At 45.4% G+C, this 13,325-nt stretch overlaps 1 protein-coding gene across 1 annotated transcript in view; it reads right to left on the bottom strand.

Annotated features, from left to right (window-relative positions):
- Positions 1 to 13,325, bottom strand: part of tecpr2 (tectonin beta-propeller repeat containing 2) — a 152,072-nt gene that overhangs the window by 15,361 nt on the left and 123,386 nt on the right. Inside the window, exons 24-25 of the mRNA XM_056295835.1 lie at positions 7,749 to 7,897; positions 740 to 881 (exon numbers count right to left, since the gene is read on the bottom strand). Coding sequence (XP_056151810.1) covers positions 740 to 881; positions 7,749 to 7,897 — 291 coding nt within the window. The remainder of the gene's footprint in view (positions 1 to 739; positions 882 to 7,748; positions 7,898 to 13,325) is intronic.

Below are 13,325 nucleotides of genomic sequence, written 5' to 3'. Positions count from 1 at the left end.
TTTAGATAAGCTTAGATAGCAGGTTTAGATAACAGGTTTAGTTAACAGGTTTATATAGCAGGTTTAGATAGCAGGTTCAGTTAGCAGGTTTAGATAGTAGGTTTAGATAGCAGATTAAGTTAGCAGGTTTATATAGCAGATTAATTTAGCAGATTTAACTAGCAGGTTTAAATAGCAGGTTTAGATAGCAGATTAAGTTAGCCGGTTTAGATAGCAGATTTAATTAGCAGGTTTAGATAGTAGGTTTAGTTAACAGGTGTAGATGGGAGGATTAGATAGCAGGTTTAGATAGTAGGTTTAGATAGCAGATGAAGTAAGCAGGTTTATATAGCAGATTAATTTAGCAGATTTAATTAGCAGGTTTAAATAGCAGGTTTAGATAGCAGATTAAGTTAGCAGGTTTAGATAGCAGATTTAATTAGCAGGTTTAGATAGCAGATTTAATTAGCAGGTTTAGTTAACAGGTGTAGATAGGAGGGTTAGATAGCAGGTTTAGACAGCAGTTTTGGTTGCAGGTTTAGATAGCAGTTTTGATTAGCAGGTTTAGATCGTAGGTTTAGTTAACAGGTGCAGATAGGAGGGTTAGATAGTAGATTTAGACACATCTAAATAGCAGATTGAGTTAGCAGGTTTAGCTAGAAAGCAGGTTCATGTAGCAGGTTTAGATAGCAGGGGTAGTTTGCAGGTTCAGATATCAGGTTTACTGGTTTACTGGCAGGTCTAAGTTGTGTAGTCCTACCGGGAACTTGCTCCCATTCTGTCCCAACAGGCATCTCTTCACTGAGGCCTGTCCTCACATACACACTGCCTCTGTTGTCCACTGCCCACAGCAGCCTATCATTGGGACTGGTGTGGATACTGACCAACTGGACACCTACAGGCTGGAGAGACAGACAGACAGAGAGGGAGAAGGAGAGAGGGAGAGAGAGAGAGAGAGAGATATTTTGATTTAGAACAATACTTTAATAAAAATTACAAACAAGTTACAACACAACAAGCAGGATAAAGACCAACATGGTCAGTAACACAAGATTCGCAGAATCTAAATCATCTCAGTACATGGTCAGTAACAACATGGTCAGTAACACAAGATTCACAGAATCTAAATCATCTCAGGACACTCCCCAAGATCAGCTCATCATCAACAACACAACAAAGCAAATTTTTACAACACCACACACTGAAAACTTTCCAGATCTTCCATCATCTTGTGATAATAAAAATCTATGTTTAAACAAGCTCTTCACATTTTTACAAACACAAAGACAGCATCATCATCATATCCAGCGTCCACCATTCTGTTTCTTCTGCTCAGGTACACGGCCATCTTTGCACCCCCCCAGAATGAAATTAAGATGCTGGCATTCGGCCTTGTTTTTCCAAGAGTACCTGTAGCCCAGAATGAACATGGGTTTGGAAAAGACCTCCCCAAACAACCCAAAAACATTTTCCAGCAAAGTAAACAGTGGCAGCAGTCAACAACATTCCATGAGGCAATGAGAGACAGTTTCACCACTGGAGCAAAATTGACACTCACGGCTAACCTCAGAATTAATAACAGAGACAAAAGCATTAACAGCCACGATACCATGTAAAACACTCCACTGCAGGTCTGCAGCTCTTTGACCAATGGTGGTTTGTACAGCGCTTTCCATTCAGGACCAACACTGTCCCTCAGACCTAGGTGAGCCCTCCATGGGGTGTCAGGTTTACCATTTAATTTGTCCCTGTGCAGAACTTTAACAAACACGTTTCCACAGGAAGGAGATAGTCATTACACCAGCTTCCTTCAAACTCGTGTCGGCTGCTCTCCCTATTTTACACGCTGAAGCCTCGCATGGATTGCATTACCTTCAGGCCGCGAAGGAGGCATAGGGAGAATGCTTTCAGTCGCTTGGCTGCAGGCGCCCGGGTGGGCCAGAGGGGTCGCTGGAGAACGACGGGTCCCCGAACACTACACCGATCTACACCCACTATCCCTCGGGTAAGGGTGGACTACTGAATGCCTTACCCCGTGGATGCTTTGGCTGTGACCGGTTACGGCGAGTCTGGGATACGAACCTCCCAGCCACATGACGAGCAGGTTGCAAGAACGGCGGTTTATTCCACTCGGCCACCAGAGCGGCCGGATTCTCACTTTTTAAAAGAGGTCCTGTACAGTCCTTAAAATCTGGGCAAATGTTCATTGAAGGGAAAACATCATTCTCATCAGGTCTAAGAGAGCCATTATAATACTGGATCAACAGTGTCCGCTCACCACTTGTGAGAGCTTCCCTCCATTTGTTAAGCAGCAGAATGAGGACACGAGTCAATCTCAGCTCTAAGCAGGAGGCAAGAGGAGCTGCATTGTCCATGTTTGGACCTGCAAGATGCATTACATGTCCCAGAGTCACCACGTTAGATACACTGAACTGCCTGAGCAGAGTTGAGGTAACTTGACAGACTGCACTGAAATGGGTGCCATGTTTGGATGATGCCATGACTGGTTCATGGAGCAGCCAGAACAAAGAGCTGTGTTGTCTCAGTCTCCTTTTTTAACAAGTTCCACACCTTGGACAGTCCACGATAGAAGTCAGGTAGTTCCTTGATAGTAAGCTGCTTTAAGTCCATCAAAACCAAAGATCTGTTCAGTCCCATCCACCTAGTTGACTCAAAATGGTGCAAGCCAGCGACCCCCACACTAAATCATTAGGACCATACAGAAAACTTTGTAGGAACTGGAAACCGAAGGTAGCCCCCCTGCTGTTCAGGTGGACCCCGCCCTGTCCTCCTTCAACCCTCTGCAGATACCGGACACACTGAGGCACCCAGTGCAGTTTGTCCCAGAAGAAATTGACAAGAAGATTCTGGATCTTGGACAGCAGGTCTGTTGGGGGGTCAACAACTGACAGGCAACGCCATAAGATTGATGATACCAAATTATTAGTGATCAGGACTCAAACTCTGTAGGACATCTTGGTTAAAATCTACTTCCACTTTGCTAAATGACCTTTGACATTCTCAAGAACATTTTCATTTTTAAGAACAACAGACCGATCACCTAGAAACACTCCTAAATATTTCAGCCCCCCACCTTCCCAATCGACCCCCCAGGCAAACTGAGCTTTTTCTCCAGTACACCCCGACTGATGCTGATGCTGATACTGACCAGCTGGATACCCACGGACTGGACAAACAGACAGACAGAGAGAGAGAGACAGACAGACAGACAGACAGACAGACAGACAGAGAGAGAGCGAAAGAGAGAGAGAGAGAGAGCAGAGTGAGAGGAGGAGGAGAGAGGAGGAGAGCGAGAGAGAGAAGAGAGTGAGAGAGAGGTGAGAGAGGAGAGAGAGGAGAGAGAAGAGGAGGAGAGAGGGACAGGGGAACAGATAGACAGAGAGAAAAAGGGACCAGGGGAGAGAGACAGAAAAAGCACGAGTGACAGAGAAGGACAGAGGGACAGACAAAGACAGGGGAACAGAATGGGAGAGAGACAGAAAAGGTCAGAGGGACAGATAAAGACAGGGGAACAGAATGGGAGAGAGACAGAGAAGGACAGAGGGACAGATAAAGACAGGGGGAGAGAATGGGAGAGAGACAGAGAAGAACAGAGGGACAGATAAAAACAGGGGAAGAGAATGGAAGAGATACAGAGAAGAACAAAGGGACAGATAAAGACAGGGGAACAGAATGGGAGAGAGACAGAGAAGGACAGAGGGACAGATAAAGACAGGGGAAGAGAATGGGAGAGATACAGAGAAGAACAAAGGGACAGATAAAGACAGGGGAACAGAATGGGAGAGAGACAGAGAAGGACAGAGGGGCAGATGAAGACAGGGGAACAGAATGGGAGAGAGACAGAGAAGGACAGAGGGACAGATAAAGACAGGGGAACAGAACGGGAGAGTCAGACAGAGAAGGACAGAGGGACAGATAACGATGGGGGACAGAATGGGAGAGAGACAGAGAAGGACATACAGACAGACAAAGACAGGGGAACAGAATGGGAGAGAGACAGAGAAGGACATACAGACAGACAAAGACAGGGGAACAGAATGGGAGAGAGACAGAGAAGGACAGAGGGACAAATAAAGACAGGAGAACAGAAAGGGAGAGACAGACAGAGAAGGACAGAAGGACAGATAAAGACAGGCGGACAGAATGGGAGAGAGACAGAGAAGGACAGAGGGACAGATAAAGACGGGGCAGAATGGGAGAAAGACAGAGAAGGACAGAGGGACAGATAAAGACAGGGGGGCAGAAAGGGAGAGAGAAACAGAGAAGGACAGAGGGAAAGATAAAGACAGGGGAAATGAATGGGAGCGAGACAGAGAAGAACAGAGGGAAAGATAAAGACAGGGGAAATGAATGGGAGCGAGACAGAGAAGGACAGAGGGGCAAATAAAGACAGGGGGACAGAATGGGAGAGAGAGACAGTCATAGAGTGGACAGGGAGAAGGGGATTGGCAAAGGGGGAAAGCTAAAGCTCAGGATACTTTTTAAACTCTTCATGGACACATTTATAAAAGAGGTTAAATATTAACCAGGAAATGTATAACTGATACAACCCTGCCACTGAGGATGCACAAGCCAGTGCATTCTTAGTGCCGGTCCCAAGCCCGGACAAATGGGGAGGGTTGTGTCAGGAAGGGCATCCGGCGTAAAATCTCTGCCAAATCAAATATGCGGATCATAAATAAAATTTCCATACCGGATCGGTTGAGGCCCGGGTTACCAACGACTGCCACTGGTACTGTTAACCAGTAAGGTGTCGGTGGAAACTACTGTTTGGTGAAGGAGAAGGAGAGGGGGAAGGCATGTCCATAGGCACCAGGAGAGGAGGAAGGGTAGGAGTGTGGAGGTGAGAGTTGGAACTTTGAATGTTGGCACTATGACTGGTAAAGGGAGAGAGCTGGCTGATATGATGGAAAGAAGAAAGGTAGGCATACTGTGTGTGCAAGAGACCAGGTGGAAGGGGAGTAAGGCCAGGAGTATTGGAGGTGGGTTCAAACTCTTCTACCATGGTGTGAATGGGAGGAGTAATGGGGTAGGGGTAATTCTGAAGGAAGAGTATGTCAAGAGCGTGCTGGAGGTGAAGAGAGTGTCAGACAGAGTGATGAGTATGAAGCTGGAAATCGAAGGTGTATTGCTGAATGTTATCAGCGCATATGCCCCCCAAGTTGGGTGTGAGATGGACGAGAAAGAAGAATTCTGGAGTGAGTTGGATGACGTGGTGGAGAGGGTACCCAAGGAGGAGAGAGGGGTGATTGGAGTGGACTTCAATGGACATGTTGGTGAAGGGAACAGAGGTGATGAGGAGGTCATGGGTAGGTATGGAGTCAAGGAAAGAAATGTGGAAGGACAGATGGTGGTGGATTTTTTTGAAAAGGATGGAAATGGCTGTGGTGAATACATATTTCAAGAAGAGGGAGGAACACAGGGGGATATACAAGAGTGGAGGAAAGTGCACACAGGTGGACTATATCTTATGTAAAAGGCGCAATCTAAAAGGGATTGGAGACTGCAAGGTGGTGACGGGAGAACGTAGCTAGGCAGCATCGGATGGTGGTCTGTAGGATGACTTTGGAGACCAAGAAGAGGAAGCGAGTGAAGACACAGCCGAAGATCAAATGGTGGAAGTTGAAGAAGGAAGACTGTTGTGTGGAGTTCAGGCAGGAGTTAAGACAGGCACTGGGTGGTAGTGAAGAGTTGCCGGATGGCTGGGCAACAACTGTAGAAATAGTGAGGGAGACAGCTAGGAAGGTACTTGGTGTGTCATCAGGACAGAGGAAGGAAGACAAGGAGACTTGGTGGTGAAATGAGGAAGTACAGCATACAGAGGAAGAGGTTGGCAAAGAAGAAGTGGGATAGTCAGAGAGATGAAGAAAGTAGACAGGAGAACAAGGAGATGCAGCGTAAAGTGAAGAGAGAGGTGGCAAAGGCAAAGGAAAAGGCATATGGTGAGTTGTATGACAGGTTAGACACTAAGGAAGGAGAAAAGGACTTGTATCAATTGGCTAGACAGAGGGACCGAGCTGCGAAGGATGTGCAGCAAGTTAGGGTGATAAAGAATAGAGATGGAAACGGGCTGACAAGCGAGGAAAGTGTGTGGAGAAGGTGGAAGGAGTACTTTGAGGGGCTGAGAGAAGGTTGGATGATGTAGGGACAGTGAATCAGGAAGTGCGGTGGATTAGCAAGGAGGAAGTGAGGGCAGCTATGAAGAGGATGAAGAGTGGAAAGGCAGTTGGTCCTGATGACATACCTGTGGAGGCATTGAGATGTTTAGGAGAGATGGCGGTGGAGTTTTTAACTAGATTGTTTAACACAATCTTGGAAAGTGAGAGGATGCCTGAGGAGTGGAGAAGAAGCATACTGGTACCGATTTTCAAGAACAAGGGTGATGTGAGGAACTGCAGCAACTACAGAGGTATAAAGTTGATCAGCCACAGCATGAAGATATGGGAAAGAGTAATAGAAGCTAGGTTAATAGGAGAGGTGATGATCAGCAAGCAGCAGTATGGTTTCATGTCATGAAAGAGCACCACAGATGTGATGTTTGCTTTGAGAATGTTGATGGAGAAGTATAGAGAAGCCCAGGAGGAGTTACATTGTGTCTTTGTAGATTTAGAGAAAGCATACGACAGGGTGCCGAGAGAGGAGGTGTGGTATCGTATGAGGAAGTCGGGGGTTGCAGAGAAGTATGTAGGAGTGGTGCAGGATATGTATGAGGGAAGTGTGACAGTGGTGAGGTGTGCGGTTGGAATGACAGATGGGTTCAAGGTGGAGGTGGGATTACATCAAGGATCGGCTCTGAGCCCTTTCTTGTTTGCAATGGTGATGGACAGGTTGACGGACAAGATCAGGCAGGAGTCTCCATGGACGATGATGTTCGCGGATGACATTGTGATCTGTAGCGAGAGTAGGGTGCAGGTGGAAGAGAGCCTGGAGAGGTGGAGGTATGCACTGGAGAGAAGAGGAATGAAAGTCAGTAGGAGCAAGACGGAATACATATGTGTGAATGAGAGGGAGGACAGTGGAATGGTGAGGATGCTAGGGTAGAGGTGACGAAGGTGTATGAGTTTAAATACTTGGGGTCAACTGTCCAAAGTAACAGGGAGTGCAGAAGAGAGGTGAAGAAGAGAGTGCAGGCAGGGTTGGAGTGGGTGGAGAAGAGTGTCAGGAGTGATTTGCGACAGAAGGGTACCAGCACGAGTTAAAGGGAAGGTTTACAAGATGGTTGTGAGACCAGCTATGTTGTATGGTTTGGAGACAGTGGCACTGACGAAAAGACAGGAGGTGGAGCTGGAGGTGGCAGAGTTGAAGATGATAAGATTTTCATTGGGAGTGATGAAGAAGGACAGGATTAGGAATGATTATATTAGAGGGACAGCTCAGGTTGGACAGTTTGGAAGCAAAGCAAGAGAGACAAGATTGAGATGGCTTGGACATGTGTGGAGGAGAGATGCTGGGTATATTGGGAGAAGGATGCTGAATATGGAGCTGCCAGGGAAGAGGACAAGAGAAAGGCCAAAGAGGAGGTTTATGGATGTGGTGAGGGAGGACATGCAGGTGGCTGATGTGACAGAGGAAGACGCAGAAGACAGGAAGAAATGGAAACGGGTGATCCGCTGTAGCGACCCCTAACGGGAACAGCCGAAAGTCGTAGTAGTAGTAGTAGTAGTAGAAGTAGTAGACATGTATAACTGATACAAACAGCTTCTCAGTGTGTGTGTGTGTGTGTGTGTGTGTGTGTGTGTGTGTTCTACCTGCACAGGTGGTTCTATGCAGATCCATGCAGGCAGCATCATGCTTGGATTTAATGGCTGGGTCCCAACCCGGAAGTAGACCATACCATGTCCGTCCACAGCCCAGACGTTCTGACTGCCACATGACACGCTCACCAGACGCACCGGACCTGGTGTTTGGGGGTGGGGGATGTTGTGGGGGGGCGGGGGATGCAGAAACAGTTTTCAGACTACTAGCGCTTCTGTTTAGACAATGCTGTCAGTCAGCATTCAACCCTTGAATGATTTCAAAAAATATTAAATGATGATCACAGAAGGTTGAATCTGTTCATCTGGACACGTTTATTGACAGAAACGTTTCACCACTCACATGAGGACGGCCTGTTGTTAGTATGATTAACTCAGTGACCTATAACCCCTCTAAGCTTCTGGCATCTGTTCTTAACCCGTTGGTAGGCAGTGATGAACATAACATTCACAACACTATGGATGTTGTGGACAAGGTGAGGGACATCATTATGAAGGAGGATGAAACAATGGTCTTTTATGATGTGAAGTCTCTCTTCACATGCGTTCCTGTTGATGAAGCAGTGCAGGTATTCTCGGCACAAAGTCAAACAAGTTTTCGGTGGATGTTGGACTCCGCCAAGGTTGTCCCTTGTCTCTGATTCTGTTCGTGATATTCATGGACAGGATCTCAAGGTGCAGCCAAGGTCAGGAGTGTGTCCGTTTTGGGAACCTCAGAATTGCACCTCTACTCTTCGCAGATCATGTGGTTTTGTTGGCTTCACCAGAACATGACCTCCAGCATGCTTTGGGGCAGTTTGCAGCTGAGTGTGAAATGGCTGGGATGAGACTCAGCACCGCCAAGTCTGAGGCCATGGTTCTCTACTGGAAAATGGTGGATTGCTTCCTCCGGGTTGGGGATGAGTTGTTGCCTCAAGTGAAGGAGTTCAAGTATCTCGGGGTCTTGTTCATGAGTGAGGGTAGGATGGAGCAGGAGACTGACAGGCAGATTGGTGCAGCATCAGCAGTAACATGAACATTGTACCGGACCGGAAGAGGGAACTGAGCCAGAAGGCAAAGCTCTCAATGTACCAGTCAGTCTTTGTTCCAACCCTCACCTATGGTCATGAACTTTGGGTAGTGACTGAAAGGGTGAGATCGTGGATACAAGCGGCTGAAATGAGTTTCCTCCGTAGGGTGTCTGGGCTCAGCCTTAGAGATAGGGTGAGGAGCTCGGACATCCGGAGGGAGCTTGGAGTAGAGTTGCTGCTCCTTCACGTCGAAAGGAGCCAGTTGAGGTGGTTCGGGCACCTTCCTTCTGAGGTTTACTGGGCACAGCCAACTAGGAGGAGACCCCAGGGTAGACCCAGAACTCGCTGGAGGGCCTACATGTCCAATCTGGCCTGGGAACACCTTAGGATCCCCCAGGAGGAGCTGGAGGGCGTTGCTGGGAAGAGAGATGTCTGGAGTGCCCTACTTAGCTTGCCGCCACCGCGATCCGACCCTGGAGAAGTAGCTGAAGATGACTGAATGAATGAACGAATGTTTGCATGCACCATCTATGACTGTAGAAGAGTGTCAGGCGAACTACAGCTGGTCTACAAGTTAGTTTGAAAAGTGTTACTAGGGCTTAAACCTCCCAGCCAGACTGCTGGGGCAGGTCTGCACATTTGCATAGAAGGCATGTTGAGACACAACGCACAACAGCCTTACTGTTTATAATTACTGACAGTCACCACAGATATCAACTGTAAAACCATGCAGTCCAGTTTAACTTTTTAACTTGCAGTGGGATGACTGTTGTCCAAAGGTATAACTGTTTAACTGTAGGGAAGTTTTACTGTTATCTGTATTACTTCATTACTCTGAAGCTGTATATGCGGACAGCTGGATTGCTATGTATCTACTGTGTATACTTACGTGACTGTTATATCTGTTTGGAATTATGCCACTCTAGCGTCATAACGCTTTCACTGTTCAAGTAAAAAAACCGAATGAGTCTACAGCTGCCTTGATATCTACACACCATCTAAAACTCCACCTCAACAAGAAAGAAATGCTGCCCTCCACCAGACACCTCCCTCATATGGCCCCTTCCAGACCTGCCATTAAAACGCATCTTGAGTGATCCGATCACAAACGGACAGACTTAATACAGGCCTGAACGCACATAATGCGTCCTCAAGATGCCTTGAGATCCCATCAGTCAGGAGCATTCAGAGGTGGACTTATATATGTCCACACATGTGGTCTAGTCTGAACATGTGTCCCTGTCCACACCGGAGGAGCGCCTAGTCAGCATAAGTGGATATGGCTGATCATTCCCAAGAGATGGAAGTCCATTTCAATATCAAGTTGGTGAGCTGCACAGTACAAACAAGTAAAGGAGAGTTTGCAGGACAGGAATGATAAAAAAGTGAATTTATATTTTACTGTGAGCATGCAATGTTTTCCTGACTCTGAATGAAGTTTTGGTCACCCTCTGTTCTTTACAATTCCCTCCTTTTTGTGATGGAAATTCAGTGGGACAGACAAGTGAGGGGATGGCCATACTCTCAAATTAAACCAGTGCATTGCTTTTGTAACTTCAGTTTGGCCAAGACAAGACAGGAGGATTCTTTAATGTGTTCTAGACATAATGGGAGTAATCCTGCAGCCTTGTCCACAATATCTAAACACTGAAAAGTCCACATATTGCGCCAGACATTTTTAGCTTTTTGGAATGGAGTGGTATGTTTTGTCCATGTTAGGTATACTATTTAAATGCAAGGTATTTGCATGTCATTTGCATAGTGGCCATTCGAGAAACATTAGCCACGTTTCCATACATACGTATACGTGCTGCCTTGGCTTGACATGGTTTTGCATTTCCATTACAACAGGCGACCCACTTTAAAAGCAGCACCCTCTTTAGCACTGTTAACTGTTGCATTGCGCAACAGTTGTTGGTGTCCAGCTCATGGATTTTCAGGCTGCTGTTACGATTTTGCTTGGCATCTACCACTTAATGTTTGAAAAACGGAGACGGGACAAGGCTTTGACGAGAGGCTATTTAACATGATGCTGACGTCACCGCAACCTGCTTGGAGGCGGTCTGACATGCTTTGGCCCAACTCCGGAGATGTTCCATGTCGGGCGCGACTCGGCACAACTTGGCTGAAAGTCCTAATGGGAAAAACCCTAAACCAGGCGTGAACAGCAACCCACCTCACCTAGACTGAGACACAAAATGGATGTCTGGATACAAAACACCAGGCCTGAACAGGCTCTGTGAACCAGACTGTGTAGAATCCGCCGCCGACACAAACACCACCGATCACATGACAGCCGCTGTTTGACCTTTACAACAACTAACCAATCAGTTCTCATCTCGCCCTCCTTCACCTCTCACGTCCCCCCTGATGGCTGATGGAGACTACTGGTATGTTTATGTTACACATATAGGTATGGTTCTCTCTGCTGTCAGACAAGGGACATCTACTATAATGATAATTAAATTGATTCTTTAACACCAGGTTACATTGTTCTAATTGTGACGCATCTCTCTTCGATACATGACATACAAAAAAGACTGATGGCTAAATGAAAGACTTCTCATACATCCAAAGTTAATTTTAAAAATATGTTCAGAGCCACTGTCTTGAAGATTAAAAACATGTTCAGAGCTACTGTCTAGAAAATGTGATCAGAGCCACTGTCTAGAAGATTAAAAATACCACTGTCTGGAAGAATAAAAATATGTTCAAAGCCACTGTCTAGAAGATTACAAACATGTTCAGAGCCAGTCTAGAAGATTAAAAACATGTTCAGAGCCACTGTCTATAAGATTAAACATGTGTTCAGAGCAACTGTCTAGAAGATTAAAAAATCTTCAGAACCACTGTCTAGAAGATGTGTTCAGAGCCACTGTCTAGAAGATTAAAAATACCACTGGCTAGAAGAATAAAAAATATGTTCAGAGACACTGTCTAGAAGATTAAAAATATGTTCAGAACCACTGCCTAGAAGATTAAAAATGTGTTCAGAACCACTGTCTAGAAGATGTTTTCAGAGCCACTGTCTAGAAGAATAAAAATATGTTCAGAGCAACTGTCTAGAAGATTAAAAATATGTTCAGAGACACTGTCTAGAAATTTAAAAATATGTTCAGAGACACTGTCTAGAAGATTAAAAACATGTTCAGAGCCACTGTCTAGAAGATTAAAAATGTGTTCAGAGCCACTGTCTAGAAGATTAAAAAATCTTCAGAACCACTGTCTATAAGATGTGTTCAGAGCCACTGTCTAGAAGATTAAAAATACCACTGTCTAGAAGATTAAAAATATGTTCAGAGGCACTGTCTAGAAGATTAAAAATATGTTCAGAATCACTGTCTAGAAGATTAACAATATGTTCCAGAACCACTGTCTAGAAGATTAAAAATGTGTTCAGAACCACTGTCTAGAAGATGTTTTCAGAGCCACTGTCTAGAAGAATAAAAATATGTTCAGAGACACTGTCTAGAAGATTAAAAAATGTTCAGAGACACTGTCTAGAAATTCAAAAATATGTTCAGAGCCAGTCTAGAAGATTAAGAACATGTTCAGAGCCACTGTCAAGAAGATTAAAAATGTGTTCAGAGCCACTGTCTAGAAGATGTTTTCAGAGCCACTGTCTAGAAGATTAAAAATATGTTCAGAGACACTGTCTAGAAGATTAAAAAATGTTCAGAGACACTGTCTAGAAATTCAAAAATATGTTCAGAGCCAGTCTAGAAGATTAAGAACATGTTCAGAGCCACTGTCTAGAAGATTAAAAAATCTTCAGAACCACTATCTAGAAGATGTGTTCAGAACCACTGTCTAGAAGATGTTTTCAGAGCCACTGTCTAGAAGAATAAAAATATGTTCAGAGCAACTGTCTAGAAGATTAAAAATATGTTCAGAGACACTGTCTAGAAGATTAAAAATATGTTCAGAACCACTGTCTACGGGTCCGCGGTGGTGTAGCAGTCTAAGCCTCAGCTCTGAAGTTGCCAATTGGGGACCGGGGTTCGCGCCTCGGTCTCGTCAGATCCGACTATGGCTGGACTCGTGAAGCAGCAATTATTGGCAACGCTGTCTTCGGGAGGGGGCGGAGCCAGCTTGTGTTCGTCACATGAATGTGTCTCTGTGTGTGTCGGAAAAAGCAGAGCCCTAGAAAGAGAGTTACGTCAATGAGGGGTCAGAACGTGAGAGGGTCACGTGGTTCATGTAGCCGCTGAATAGTTCCAAACGAAGCTTGGCGGGTCATTTAAATTAACTGCTTAGCCGCGATTTCTGTTAACTACTAACCAATATTTTCAGATTTTTACATTTATATATAGATATATAGATATATTCCAACGTGACACATATTCTATGCGCATGTGTAGGAACATTGACGAGCTATCACGCTTTAAATTACATCATTAATTTGATTCAAACGTGCTTGTAAATGGTCATCATTAAAATGTCAACTGTAGCTTCTTACCTGTAAATTAACCTTTGATTAATGCGAGAAACATACCTTCGCCATAGAAATCCTATTGCCCCGGGTCGCACTGTTTGGAACTATCCGGGGCTCCCATGATCC

Source organism: Lampris incognitus, chromosome 16, assembly GCF_029633865.1.
Source record: "Lampris incognitus isolate fLamInc1 chromosome 16, fLamInc1.hap2, whole genome shotgun sequence".
Classification (NCBI taxonomy): Eukaryota; Metazoa; Chordata; class Actinopteri; order Lampriformes; family Lampridae; genus Lampris; species Lampris incognitus.
The sequence above is the reverse complement of the archived record's forward strand: the minus strand, read 5'-3'. Positions and strand labels throughout refer to the sequence as shown.